The 15752-nt window shown below is 33.8% G+C and overlaps 1 protein-coding gene across 3 annotated transcripts in view; it reads right to left on the bottom strand.

Moving 5' to 3' along the window:
• Positions 1 to 5154: 5154 nt before the first annotated feature.
• LOC145795380 (putative LRR receptor-like serine/threonine-protein kinase At1g07650) overlaps positions 5155 to 15752 on the bottom strand; it is a 54192-nt gene continuing 43594 nt past the window's right edge. For 2 of the 3 annotated variants that reach the window (XM_082879564.1, XM_082879565.1), the window contains 12 exons: positions 13665 to 13730; positions 13258 to 13314; positions 13118 to 13171; positions 12938 to 12978; positions 8964 to 9337; positions 8610 to 8808; positions 7588 to 7725; positions 7193 to 7311; positions 6886 to 7096; positions 6539 to 6776; positions 6132 to 6282; positions 5155 to 5722 (listed from right to left, as the gene is read on the bottom strand). In XM_082879564.1, the coding sequence (XP_082735690.1) occupies positions 5345 to 5722; positions 6132 to 6282; positions 6539 to 6776; positions 6886 to 7096; positions 7193 to 7311; positions 7588 to 7725; positions 8610 to 8808; positions 8964 to 9337; positions 12938 to 12978; positions 13118 to 13171; positions 13258 to 13314; positions 13665 to 13730 (2026 nt within the window). In that variant the 3' untranslated portion in view covers positions 5155 to 5344. The remainder of the gene's footprint in view (positions 5723 to 6131; positions 6283 to 6538; positions 6777 to 6885; positions 7097 to 7192; positions 7312 to 7587; positions 7726 to 8609; positions 8809 to 8963; positions 9338 to 12937; positions 12979 to 13117; positions 13172 to 13257; positions 13315 to 13664; positions 13731 to 15752) is intronic. The other variant, XM_082879566.1, reaches the window with a different exon arrangement.

The following is a 15752-nucleotide window of genomic DNA, read 5'->3' as shown; positions in this document are numbered from 1 at the left end:
TTGTGCAACCGGGCTTAAGCCTTGGAATTTGTAGTCCTTGGGGGCATTAATTTGTACTTGACTTATTGTGCCACATGCTATAAATTCATGTTTTAGAAATGTTGAATTTATATTCGCAGGTAGAATATCTTTTCTAAATCTCTCAATGGTTACTGAATACAAATGTTGGAGATTTAGGGTTGATGTCAATATTGAAACTTTATTTTCGTTTGCATTAAACAATGGAAGTAATAAATTTATATTGTGTTAATTTTCGGGACGTGACAGTCAATATAATTTATCCTTTATATTTTCATGGGAACACTATGCACTTAGATTGTCCAGTTTAGTCTTGTGGGCCCATTACATTATTAAAATAAAAAATAATAATAAAAATATATAAATTATCGAATAAACTAAATCAAAATAAATATATGGATAAATTATTTTGATTTATTTTTTTATTATTTTTATGACTAATTTTATATTATATGTTTAGATTGTCCAGTTTAGTTTTGTGGAGCCATTACATTATCATTTTAATAATTTAATCCAATCAGTTTATAATTCTCTGTATATAAATTAGTCATAAAAATAATAAAAAAATAAATCAAATAGATAATTTTAACCATATATTTGTTTTTGAAAAATGGGAGCTTTTTTGATAAATCCATTTTCTAAGAGTTTTATTCCATCCAACCCATAATCTTTTTGACTATTCCATTAGGTCCAATTTGAGATAAGAAGACCAAAATACTGTTTTCATCTACTTATGTTCCATTTAGTTCACATTATTTTCTTATATTTCAATAAGTCCTATGGGTGACATAATTACCAAAATACCCCTAATGTGATTGTTCACATCCTCAATGTAAATGTTCATATCGTCAATGTGTAGAGGCCCGGCCCATGTCGATCCTCGTGGGTGCCCGGAAAAATTCGAGTCGGGCCGGGTGGCCCACAGACTAAAAAAATATGCCTGGCCTGGCCCGGCCCGGCCCGTTGATAATGTGAATATTCACATTGACAAGTTAACATTCACATTAATAGGAGTGTAAAATTGGCCCGCGGCCCGTGGGCAGCCCGAAGCCAGTCCACCGCCCGGAGCGGGCCTGGGCCGGCCCGTTCATAATGTGAATATTCACATTGACATATTAACATTAACATTGATAAGAGTGTAAAATTAGCACGTCACCCGTGGGCAGCCCGAAGCCTAGGCCGGGTCGGGCCCGGCCCGTTGACAATGTGAATATTCACATTGACATGTTAACATTCACATTGATAAGAGTGTAAAATTGACTCGCGTCCCATGGGCGGCCCGAAGTCCGTGGGTGGCCCGGGGCGAGCTCGGCTCGGCCTGGCCCGTTGACAATGTGAATATTCACATTGACATATTAACATTCACATTGATAGGAGTGTAAAATTGGCTCGTGGCCCGTGGGCGGCCCGAAGCCCGCCTGCTGCCCAGGGCGGGCCCAGCCCGACCCGTTGACAATGTGAATATTCACATTGACATATTAACATTAACATTGATAACAGGGTAAAATTGGCCCGTGACCCGTGGGCAGCCCGAAGCCCGGCCCCGGGCTGAGGCGGTCCCGGCCCGTTGACAACGTGAATATTCACATTGACATGTTAACATTTACATTAATAAGTGTGTAACATTAACCCGTGCCCCGTGGTTGCCCGAAACCCGCCCACGGCCCGTGGGCGGCCCGAGGCGGGCCTGGCCCGGCCTGTTGACAATGTGAATATTCACATTGATATGTTAACATTCACATTGATAAGAGTGTAAAATTGACTCGCGTCCCATGGGCGGCCCAGGTTTGGGTCCGGGCTTACCGCGAGCCGCAGGCGAGCTTCGGGCAGTGGACAAATTTTACACTCTCATCAATGTTAATGTTAACATGTCAATGTGAATATTCACATTGTCACGGGTCGGCCAAGCCCGCCTCGGGCTGCGATCTGGATTCGGGCCGCCCACGGGCTGCGGGCCAATTTTACACTCCTATCAATGTGAATGTTAACATGTCAATGTGAATATTCACATTGCCAACGGGCCGAGCCCGCCTCGGCCCGAGGTCGGGCTTCGGGCTGCCCACGGATCACGGGCCAATTTTACACTCTTATCAATGTGAATGTTAACATGGTAATGTGAATATTTACATTGTCTACAGGCCGGGCCGGGCCCGCCCCGGGCCGCCCACGGGCCATGGGCGGGTTTCGGGCAGCCACGGGGCGCGGGCTAATTTTACACTCCTATCAATGTGAATGTTAACATGTCAATGTGAATATTCACATTGTCACGGGTCGGGCCAAGCCCGCCTCGGGCTTCGGTCGGGCTTCGGGCCGCCCACGGGCTGTGGGCCAATTTTACATTTGTATCAATGTGAATGTTAACATGTCAATGTGAATATTCACATTGTCAACGGGCCGGGCCCGCCCCCGGGCCGCGAGCGGGCTTTTTGCTGCCCATGGGCCGCAGACCAATTTTATACTCTTATCAATGTGAATGTTAACATGTCAATGTGAATATTCACATTGTCAATGGGCCGGACCGGGCCGCCCATGGGTCGCGGGTGGGTTTCGCGCCGCCACGGGACGGGGGCCAATTTTACACTCCTGTTAATGTGAATGTTAACATGTCAATGTGAATATTCACATTGTCAACTGGCCGGGCCGGGTCGGGCCCGCCATGGGCTGCTGGCTAATTTTATACTCTTATCAATGTGAATGTTAACATGACAATGTGAATATTCACATTGTCAACAGGCCGGGCTGGGCCTGCCCCGGGCCGCCCACGGGCCGTGGGCGGGTTTTGGGCAGCCACGAGGCGCGGGCTAATTTTACACTCCTATCAATGTGAATGTTAACATGTCAATGTGAATATTCACATTGTCAACGGGCCGGGCCGTGCCCTCCCCGAGCCGAGGGCGGGCTTTTGGCCGCGCATGGGCCGCGAGCCAATTTTATACTCTTATCAATATGAATGTTAACATGTCAATGTGAATATGCACATTATCAATGGGCCGGACCGGGGCCGCCCATGGGCCGCGAGCGGGTTTCGCACTGCCACGGGACGCGGGCCAATTTTACACTCCTGTTAATGTGAATGTTAATATGTCAATGTGAATATTCACATTGTCAACGGGAAGGGCGCGCCCCAGCTCGCGGGCAGGTTTTGGGCCGCCCACGGGCCAATTTTACATTCCTACCAATGTGAATTTTAAAATATTAATGTTTACATCATTAAATTGCTAATCGTTCAAAAAATATTTATAAAGGTATCAAAATTGAATATAAGGGCATAAGTGTCCAAAAAAATAGTGTAAATAAAAAAAATGGACTTTATGGAATAAAACTATACATACATGGGACTAAATGGGTTAAAAAATTCCTTCATAGACTTTTTGGGTTAAAACACTTCTAAATTGGACTTATCAATGAAAATCCCTTAAAAAATATATAGTACATTCTCCAAATTATATTTATTAAAAATTACACATCAGTGAAATTTTTATAAAGGGTAAATTACAAATACACCTCCTAAAGTTTAATTAAAATACAAATCGTCCCATGTGATTCTGAAAATTACATTCCACCCCTGAGATTTCTAATTTCATAACAAATTGCTCATTTTATTAATAAATCATCAAGTCAATTAATAGTTTTTAATAATGTTAGAAACATGTTTCAATTAATAATTTAAGTAATTTTATTATTGTATAGGAAAATAATTATTAAATTCATTTTTTTATCTTAATTCTGTTAAATAAGAAATTCTGACTCCAAATTTATTCATCTAGAATTTTTTAGATGGATGATTGTGTGGTAAAAATTAAATTTATGTAATATAATATATATGTATAAAATAAATCTTAATAACAAAATAATAATTTAAATAATTTATGAATTGATAAGAAAGTGTTTATAATATTACTCTATTATAACTGCGGTTATTAAATCAATGCAAGTCTTGTCATTGATGATTTACATATAAGGGTTTAGAAGAGAATATTAAGGTTAAGTTTGGCATGTTTAGGAAAAGTTAAAAAATTAAAAAGTTACTCAAAAAGTTAAAAAGTTAACATTATTCACCAAAAGTCAACAATTACAGTTGCACAATTCTCAATGCTAATTTTCCTCTACAAATCAATTTTTACAATTTTTTGTTACACATTTTTTCATGAAAAGTCAAAAAGTTAAGCCAAACATCCATATTTTTTTCCTTAACTTTTTAGTCCAAAAAAATAAAAAATACACTTATTTAGGACACCCCAAACAACCCTTGAAATTATCCAAATAAGTCTCACAGTTGGCTCATAGGGTCACACTCAACTAAACTGCCTAGTTCGCTTTCGAAACACTAGAGACAATCAGCTTACTATTTTCATAATTTGGAATTTGGTTGAACTTGGACGCTCCAAGTTGTTTTATTTATTAATAATTAGTAGTTATATCAAAGAATGAGATGTAATTTCTCAAACGTAATGTACGAATCTGTATTTTTAACCAATGTCAATAGGTGTATTTATAATTTATCTTATTAAAATACGTAACATTTGTTATGCAAGTTCCAATTCATAAAACAGTAAAGAAAATAAGTAAATAAAAAATAAACACACAAAACACAATATCTATGGTCGACAATATGCTTATATCCACGGAGGAGAAAAAAAATCAAATCTACAATGCAAAATAGGGATTACAAGGCTTCAAACCTCTCAACTTGGCCACTCAAGAATAACGTCACACACTCGACTGCCTTGACCATTCCTCCACAAAAGGCTAATTATAATACAATAAAAGTTCAATTTCTGGTTAAGAAAACATCTGAAAGGCCAAAACTGCATAAAACATACTCCCTCCGTCTCAAAATATTAGCTCCTTATTTCATTTTTCATTATTTCAAAATATTAGTCTCTCTTCAAAAATCAAGTACAAAAATAATATAAATTTCCTATTTTACCCTTCTTTTAAATTAATAAACAGTATAAAAAGTACAATTATGACATTAATATTTTTAAAAAATGTACTATCGAAAAGGTAATTTTGAAAAATTAAATTTTTTTAAAGTGCAATAATTGTACTATCAAAAAAAATTAGATTCCCAAAAGGGACCATTATTTTGGGACAGAGGATGTAGGATTTTCCAATATATTTCAAACTCACGGTTTTAAATATATATATGTATGTATATACGCATTTTGCAACACAAATATTTGAACAATTCTCTAGATGTACTAAGCATTCATCTGTTGTAAAGATATTCCAAAAAGAAAAAGGAAAGAAACAAAATGCACACTGTTATTTTGCAAGGACAATATTGAAGTGAAAACCAACCAAGACAATTTGTACCATTTTTCTATTCTCTGTTTGCCCAATAATCAGAACTTGAATTGAGTGGGTAGGGATCAGTATTAGAAGTAGAAGAAGCAGTCAATGGCATTTCAACTAAGCTGTCATTCGTGTCTGTTTCATGGCTACGTTCCAGATCGGCCATCATTCCCTTGGGCGTCATCTTGTGACTAAAAACAGTTGAATCTGAAACCGACTCCTCAATGACAACTCTGCCTTCGAGCATGCTCACAACTGAAGACATAGTAGGTCTAATTGTTGGTGTAACATTTGTGCACAGAAGAGCTATATTAATCATCACAATGACCTCTTTTTCGACGAAGTCTGGTCCCAACTTCGGATCCACTAGCTCCATCAATTTCCCTTTCTCATTTAACTCAAGTGCCTACAGCGAAAGAAACACATTGCTACCATTGAATTCAAGTATTTATATCCATGAATTTTGATTTGAACAAGATTTTTTTGCTTCAAAGGAAATTGAGAACTTCATAGAGATCTGTATTAGTATATTATAAAAAAAAATAAAAAATTGGGTTCACATGCAAACTTGTTTAAGATTTTCAATGTTACGTTGCGTCAATTAGAAGTGTATGCCATAAATTACGCTCCTCTAGTTTTGACCATTGTTATCTGTTATTTCACAAAAGAATCAATCTCATGTTATAGAGTTCCAATTAGTAGCATTTTGATTTTTTTTCTTTTACTTTTTTGGCCCAAAATCAAGCTCAATTGGATAAATAAAAAGGGGATGTAGGTGTAACAAGAAGAGCAAGAAAGGAAGGTGTTCAACATACCCAATCAAGAAGATAAAGTGAGTCTTCCTTTTGCCTATTGCTAGTGTTATTTCTCCCACTGACAATTTCCAATGCAACAATTCCAAAACTATAAACGTCTGCTTTGTCAGTCAAGTAACCACGCATTGCATATTCAGGTGCCATATATCCACTGCATATTCACAATGATCACATCACATTTGCTATATGAATGAAATGTTGTCATATTCATTCTAATTTAGTTAAAAACATGATAGCTTGACTTTATTTCCGTAAGGCTACCCATGGTAAAGGTCGGTGTAATTATGAACAGTAATAATGCAAAAAAAATAATAATAACAAAAAAAAAGGGGGAGGGGGGGGGGGGAATGAAACAACGAAAACTATGAAAATAATGATAATGAATGTGAATGTGAAGCGGGACTCACTATGTTCCAGCTATTCTAGTGCTTATATGGGTATCATCTTCTTCATTAAGTTTGGCTAGACCAAAGTCGGAAATCTTAGGGTTGAGATTCTTATCAAGCAGCACATTAGTGGCCTTGATGTCTCTGTGAACAATCTTAAATCTTGATTCTTCATGGAGGTAAGCCAAACCTTTAGCAATACCAATGCAGATCCTGTACCTTGTTGCCCAATCCAATTTCAACTGGCACTCTTTTAAGCCTTCAAATCACAAAATGAACAACCCATATAGAAGTACTAGTCAGTTAAATCATACATGCTTAAATATATGTGTGCATGCAAAGCAGTTGCGTAAAGCTTTGAAGTTTACCAAACAAGGCATGAGCAAGGCTATTATTTTCCATGTACTCATATACTAGCAGCAATTGATTTCCTTCAACACAACATCCGTACAACTTTACAAGATGCGGGTGTTGCAGAGCAGAAATCATTCCTATTTCATTCAGAAACTCACGATTTCCTTGCTTCGATTTGGAAGAAAGCTTCTTTACAGCGATTATAGTCCCTTCTGGCAAACGTCCCTAAAATTTAAGATAAAATGTACATTAGAAGGATTTTTTTTTTTATGGAACGACATGCATTATTATGATAGTTTAAGTAATCCATGTGTAGAGTACCTGGTATACAGAACCAAAACCACCTTCTCCAATCTTATTAGCGACATCAAAATTGTTTGTGGCAACTTTAAGTTGCCGCAAGGTAAATGAACCAGTCTGCAAGTCAAGACCCTTTAGATCTGTGGAAGAAACCAAGTTAGGTAAGAAAGATTTAAACACCTGATCCACAAAGTGAATATCTGCACTTCGCATGCCAAAATTTCGAACGAAGCCATGCCTTGTATTGTATGTTAAACAGTTTGATATCTAAACAAAATTTTGAACAATAAAATATTTTTTAAGAAATTGAGACACATTATGACATGAATATAATATCGCGTAGCGCTCATAATAAATATGAAAATGAGGATTGTAAGAGAATTGAATTTTTCTACAATTTTAAGGTTTGCAAATACCATGTTCCATTGTATCTTTACGTAGTAGGTAGCCTCTCCACCAAAGAATAACTAGAAGCAAGATGATAACAAAAGCTACAGCAGCCACGATCCCAACCACAGCACCCACAGATATGTTTTCATTTTTTGATACATGATCTGCATAACATTTGAACACAATTAATTGATAATAAATGAATAAATTGATAATTTGTAACACTTGAAATAAATGAATTGATCAATATTAAAAATTGTTTTACAAAAGACATGCAAAACCATTTTAGCTTGCATCCTATTTAACACTAAACTGTATTTTTTACTGTTTTAATGTACATGAAAATATGTTGGAACCTCTCATCAAAATAAAACAATTGTTTGCTAATGAAATCCCTTAAAACCTTTGAAACTGTGCCCAATTGAATACCTACTTTAAATTTTATGATTCAGTGTGAGATGACATAAATAAAAAACAATAATGAGGTTATCAACTCTATAATTTTAAAAAGTCGATTCCTACATGACATCATTTTCATGCAACTTTTCTAATAAATTTTGCCTAACCAAAAATAATAATAATAATAATTTGTCTAATTGACAGAATATCACAAGAGACCATGAATAATTTTTTTTTTTTTTTTTAAAGAAAAAGGAAGAAAAGTTGTACTATGATTTGCTTAACTATTTCTAGAGACTAATACTCCAAAAATAACATAACTATGAATGTTTGTAATTCATTATGAAAGGAAGAGAGTAATCACCAAAATCATACTTATTTTACTGTGAATTTAGGTATTTTTTAATGTCCCAAACATTTGAAAAGAAAATGAAAATAGAAGCAGAAATAGGCCTTGCAACATCAATATTGATTTTCTTTTTTTTTTTTTTGGATAACCAGATGTTCAGGCTAGCTTACGCACATATTATATCGATTTTCTTAATAGAAATAAAAGCCTAACACAGGAAAAAGAAATTTGAATACATTTGGTGTCTCGACTCCCAATCATTAACACAAGAAACATAGAGTTCGAATGAGGACAGCTTACCAAGGTTGAACACAGAAATAGCTGAAATCAGAGGACCATATACTCCTCTCATAGGGATACCAGTTGTCCCTTGACCCGCCCAATACAGGCGGATCTCCAATGTACTATTAGTCACAACTGTAGTAAATGTTTGTATGGTTTCCTTATTAACCCCACCTGCTGCTTTCTCAATGTTAAAATTCTTAAGCTTAAGCTTTCCCTGCAACAATTTCTTTAGAAGGTCATGATTTTGCTTTGGTAAGCCTTCATAAAATATGAAAAATATCAAATGGTGTCCGAGCATTAATGAAAACTAAAATTCTAAATCACATGAAAATCAATTTTCTACAATAGTTATATGGGTGCTAAAATCACCTGAATGTAAATATCAAATATACGCCTTCCAAGGCTGCTATATGTTTTGTCATCAGTAAACATGATCTCTGCAAAGTGAAGTTGTACAGTGTAATTTCCATTTAGCAGACAAAGCCCATAATAAGTCAGAGATATAGGAGAAAGTCGTGCATCCATATACAACTCGAAATTTCTCATAGAGAGCCTTGATGTAGTTTTCACTATAAAGGAATCAGATCTATTTTCATCCAAGAAGCGACCAGTGCTACTAGATGCCCAACTACTTCCATGTTGGACAAACTGTGCAGGCCCACCTGAATCCAAATCATCTTCATAGTTGGCCCTTCTAGTAGAAGTTCCTTTTCCACCACAATTTATATAAAAGGAAGACCGATCTGACACAAAGTATAACAATACTATCCATCATTAAATGTAGGTAAAAGTAAAAATAAAAAGATTAGAAAGTAGACGAATTGAAGAAAAAAAATAAAAACTCTAGAGACATAGAAAGAACGCACAAAAAAGACACAGACAAGATGGTTGTTTGTTCGGTGCACTATTTGTGTTACTAGGATGAGTAAAAAAATACATCCAATTTAGTCCCTATTAGATGGAGTCTGAAAGGAGTAGATTAGGTCCAAAACCTAACCTACAAGAAATAAAACACAAATAAAAAAGAAGCCTAACAAACACCTTTCCCTATCTACCCCAACATCAGTAGTCACAAATTCAGTTTGAGATATACTTTAATTTTAGTAAGACTATCAATGCATTGCTATGTCATACCTCACCCTTAAGGCACCCATTGTGATGCACATTCTAGATAAAATGCCGACATCATATTTTCAGCTTCAAATGGCTTGGCATTAGCCTAAAAAAAATTTCCAGTGTCTAAATCATATATTCATCTACAAAAGCTCTAGAAGCGAGATAATTTTGATCAGAAAAATAAGAAATTATCTATGACAAACATGTTTTTACACACATGAAAGCTTTAAGCACCATAATTTTGGTTGTAGGACCTCTGGTCCACAAGAGACTCGACAAGCAACTGTATAGCTGAATTTCAATTCTATCATCATCATGAAAAATCATTTCAAGTTTTTGAGCAAAATTTGTTGAACTGCAATGAATACCGATAACTAAGATATGAATATACAAACTTAATTTCTTTTTAATTTTTTTTTTTTTTTTTTGTCAGTGTTAGTAGATAGCATGACATATCCAGACCGCAATGATCAAGCAAGACCTTAGTTGCATGAAGGAGGGACAGGAGGAGAAGCAAGGGCATATAGAATTTTCTTAGGTTGGAAGCAAATTGTCTTTATTGAGTATAAATAAATATTTTATAAATAGAAACTAGAATGAGTTTGAGTTGTGTTTCTTTTGTTTCTATGAGATTTATATGTTTGAGATTTATATTTCTTTTTAATTTTTTTTTTTTTTTTTTTTGTCAGTATTAGTAGATAGCATGACATATCCAGACCGCAATGATGAAGCAAGACCTTAGTTGCATGAAGGAGGGACAGGAGGAGAAGCAAGGGCATATAGAATTTTCTTAGGTTGGAAGCGGCTATGGGAGTGTGTATATATTATTTATTAAAATTATAAAAATATTCTAACAATTATTGTTTACTGCTTATAGTTGTAATATATGTATTAAAATATGAATAAATATATAAGAGATTCACGTCAACTTACAAATTGTCTTTATTGAGTATAAATAAATATTTTATAAATAGAAACTAGAATGAGTTTGAGTTGTGTTTCTTTTGTTTCTATGAGATTTATATGTTTGATAGGTTTCTATTCAGTTTGAAGCGAGTTTCTTTCTCAATAGGAGCAAGTTTCTTACGATTTTCTTACTTGGGAGCAAAGAATCGCATTTTTTTAGTAAGAAACGCCACTCAAGTAGAAGGTTCCTGCAACTAAAAGCAAGACACAGTAACTATCAAAGTTTTTGTTCAATAATCTTTCGATTGAATTACAAGCAGTGGCAGAGGTAAAGAGGGTCTAGGGAAGTCACATGCCCCCCTGGGTTTTGAATTTTTTTTTTTTTTTTTTTGGCAAACATAAAGAAAGTGTTTTAAATGAAAAAAAATTATAAAAATATTATTTAGAGAGAAATGTCAATGACATTTTTTAAATTATAATAACAATAATGGTTGTTTTGATTGAAAATAAAGAGACTATGATAAGTCATATTATTATTTATGAAAATTTCAATATAATGGTGATGTCTATCATTATTGACATGCAAACATAATTAATCTCAATGAAGATATGAAATTAGTGGATTATTAGTTACATTTGACATGTAGGGTTCATCCTCCATGTGTTTCTTTACTGTTGGTTAATGATATCACATGTCAATGATGACATGTTATTACTATTATATTTTACTCAAATTTTGTATAAAAAATTACTTTATTATTATATAATTTATTTTAAAAATTATGATGCTGTTTGGTGTAGCTGTTAAATAGATTATAGATTATAGCTTAACAGATTATAGATTATGACTTTAATCAGAAGCTGTTAATCTGTTTGGTGTAACTGTTGGATTATAAATTTAAGTTGCTGAGTAGTGTTTGTTAAATAAACTGTGAAGTAGCTTTTTCAATTAACTTTTATTTTTTATTATTCACTATTTGTCTACATTTCTCATAAAAAATAATAATAATATTCTATAATCCATTTGAGTCTTTTTCTATTTTTAAAAAAATAAAAAATAAAAAAATCTAAGAATATAATCGTGAATTAACATGTCCACAGCAGAAGCTGATAATCAGAAGCAAGGGGTGAGCAGCTTTTCAAAATCAGCTTTTTTGACTTAAAATAAGTTGTTAGAATCAGAAACTGTTTGAAATAAGTTTAGCCAAACAGTACAAAATAACTTTTTAAAAGTCAGAAGCCATAAATTGGCTCAAAAAAGCCCCACCAAACACTCCCTATATCCATGACTTTTTTATGTTGTCCATGATACACTAGTTACAAATAACATTAATCAGTTTTTTTTTCTTTTATCTTTTTGAAGTCAATCGTAAAAATTTATGTAAAATATTTTTATAAAAATTTTCAATGTTATAATTGATAAGTGTCCCTTCTCATTTAATTTATTCGGTTCGCCACTGATTACAAGTATCCATAAATTAAGAGAAAAAAAAAGGAGAAACAAAAAAAAAAACTTCAACTATTAACTTTTGTAGTTTAGCGAACATTTCAAATCATCTCCTATAGATTTATATATTTATTAATTTATACAATCTTTTTTTTCTTCACCATGTCAGACAACTACACTTCTTTAATACTCCAAGAAATAGATCTGAGGATATAAGTTAAATTTATATAGAGATTTCTTAATTTGGACATTTGGTTGATGCATTGGAGAAACTACCGAGGATAGCAACACATGACCGACATAGTACAAACACATCATAGCTAGAACAGTATCTAGCGACTCATTGGAAATGGGAATCTTATATCCCCTTAATGTGTCTAACCTTTCCTTCAAAAATGAGAGAGAGAGAGAGAGAGAGAGAGAGAGAGAGAGAGAGTATGATGTTCACATGGCCGCCACAAGTTTAACATGACACAGATTATTTTTTGTGTATGTCAAGATTTTAAATTGTCCAAAGAAAGATATAAATAAGATATATTGGTAACTTTATTAGTAAGATATTTTGGAAACTTTATCTTCCACAATATGCACTGTCGGTTGACAATTTAGTAGTATTTGTGAGATTTTGTACTTGTGATACATAATACCTATAGATATAAAAATATATATTATATATAGAATTTGTACGTTCACCATGTACAACATCTACTTTTTAGGATTTTGTTGTTTCTCCATATTCATCTGAAGTCAAGTGGATGTCTTGTGTATGAATGCACGCTCCAACAATTTTTATTTCTAGTTAATAGCAGTATAAATTATTCAGAGCAATTACACCAAAATAGAAATGTAAAGAAAACAACAATATTTATCTTACTTTGTACGCATTGAACGTCTTGCAAGCATGACACAATTCCACTGGCAAAAACATTGTGAGTTCATGAACTAGTCAACATCATATCATATGATAATTTAATTGATTTAACAAAGAATGAAACTGAAGCAATATTCAAATAGATTATGAAATCAGCAAAAATATTATGATCAAGAATCTTACAGAGGTTTAGAAACTTGCGACGGATTACCGTTTGAAGAGCTTGCAAACAAGTTCCTATAAAAAAAATCATATGGTGAAGAGTTTAGTCGGCGACACGAGAGATTTTTAAATTATTGCAATGATAAATTGAGTTTTCTTACACATTATTCAGGTGACAACCCAGAGGCCCAGAGCTAAAGTTGTTATATGAAAGATCACTGCATGCAAAATTCACACAATGATTTATCGTATGCTTGAATGTCACACAACATAGGAATTATATTTCATGCATTTTAGATGATGATATATGTTGCATGGAATCTTCAGCTTTGCTGAAGTACCCGAGTCGACACAACCTGACATTGCTACGGGTAATAGGATAGGGGATAAAATCCAATCCTTTTGTTTTGAAATGATCTAGTAGAGTCAACAATGTTTCTTTTGCTGAATTATAAGTACAATTAGAATTCATTTTTTGAGGACAGGATGAGAAGAAATAAATATTACGTAATAAAGCTATAGTTTTAAAAGATAACTTGGTACAAAACTGTGGTTTTAGCTAACTTACCTGTATGTTTCACGATTCAGTATCCAATTAGGCACAGGTCCACTTAGGAAGTTCCCAGTTAGATAACTAAACAACATCAATATCACTGATTTAGTCTCTCTCTTTTTTCTTTTCTTTTTTAGCAAAACCAACAATCTTGCACAAATATATAGCAATGACACTAATTTAAGCATTTCAAAAAGAGAAAACTTGATACGTACATCCTCAAACTCAAATATTATCTCATTGAAATTTAAATCCCGGCTAGACATCGTAAAATGGAATCCTACTTTTGGCCCATGAAATTTAAACTACTATACATATTCCTCTCCTTTGACCATTTAGCTTAGCTTTTATTTATCTTATTTGAGATAGATATCTTCGAAGGTTTAGCACTTGATTAATCTAATTTGCTACTTTCTAAGGGTGCTTTGGTTGCTTTGGGCCATTGGTTGGTTCTCTACTTCAATATCTCATTGGAATAATTTATGTTGCTCGTCATCCAACTTGAATAGTACCAATCAACAAGTGAAAAGTAGCAACTGTTAGATAATGTCTCAATGGGACCACATAATTAAATGTGGTGTTATCATTTATAAGAAGCCTACAATTTAAGTGATTCAATTTAGTTAATAGGCTTAAGGGTATATATGTGTTATGGACCTAATGTGTAGATACTAGTTGTATAATTTCTATTTCTATGAGGGGCAGAAATAGAAATTAAAACATATGGGTTAAAGTTGGTTTTCATTACATTTCAGTTTTAAAACCAATAATAATAATGGTTAATTTATTAGTTTTTATTACCTTTCAGTTATGAAACCAATAATGGTAATTTATTGGTTTTCATTACCTTTCAGTTATGAAAACCAATTACAACCTTTAAAAGGTTATGGTCCCTATTCCTTCCCAAGAGTGAAAAAAAACAAGAATACTGTTTTGTTTTTCTAAATCCTCTCAAGGAGAAACATAAGGCACATAAGGGAAAGGATTAGAAGGCTCTAACAAAGTCAATATTAAGGTTTTATTGACAATCAGACGCTTCCGTTTAACCGTTCATCAATGGATTCAGGTATGTCATTTTGTCTTGATCTCTTGATAATACACATGGTAAATGATCCAAAGTGTAAGGTTTATGTTCTGAAATTTATGTTTACAAGTGGTATCAGAGCGGTTATATCATGTGTATCATCAGAATAGATATGCTTTTATTCATCCTATTTAGTTTCTTGGAATCAGATTCTGTTTTTTGTATTTCTGTTTTTCCCTCTGCTGCAAATTCTGTTTTGTTTTCTGGAAATGGAACATAATTCGGATGGGTGGCTCATTTTTCAAATGGTGAACATCATGTATTTATATATATATATATATATATATATATGTATATAATTGGGATTGCTGCAGATTATATAACATATACGGGGTAACAAATTTAGAAATCTTTAAATTTAATGTAATTTCATACAACGTCTACAGAAATTTAATTTTCTAATGTTCTAAATATAAGTCAATTCAAACAAGATGTCACAAAAGTGATCTCTCTTGTCTTGATTATTTTATATGGAATGTTTTGAAGTTCATGTCTGTGTATCTCATGCGGGTATTTATCAATCCAAAGACATGATTAATACTTGGCAGAATTACACACACATTTTGTGGTGATAAACATGTGCCAATTGTCAAGGAAACCTAATGTGAATAATAAATCCATCAAAAGATATATTTGTTATTTGACATAACTTATTGTCAATGTTTGATCATTACAACAAGAATACCACTTACAGTTAATATCACTGCCCAAAGGCTTGGTATTAATGTTGTGCTAGGTATCTTGAGATGTTGTTATTAAATTAATTTATTTAGAGATTATCTGTTTGGTAACTTAATGTGAGCATAATTGTTTAAAAGGTTATCCTGTTGAGGCGAGGCCTTATAAACCTCATGAACAAAAATTGGACTCTAAAACCATTAGCAGCTACTTTATTGGCTATGCCGAACGATCACGGGGTTACAAGTTTTATGATCCCACAAATAGGTCAATATTTGAGACGGGAATTGCAACATTTTTTGAGGATGTTGAGTTTGGGGGGAGAAATCCAGTTAGAGACA

Source organism: Camellia sinensis, chromosome 7 (assembly GCF_055761805.1).
Source record: "Camellia sinensis isolate YWXY chromosome 7, ASM5576180v1, whole genome shotgun sequence".
NCBI lineage: Eukaryota > Viridiplantae > Streptophyta > Magnoliopsida > Ericales > Theaceae > Camellia > Camellia sinensis.
Note: the sequence above shows the minus strand (reverse complement) of the source record. Positions and strands in the feature narration are given on the sequence as shown.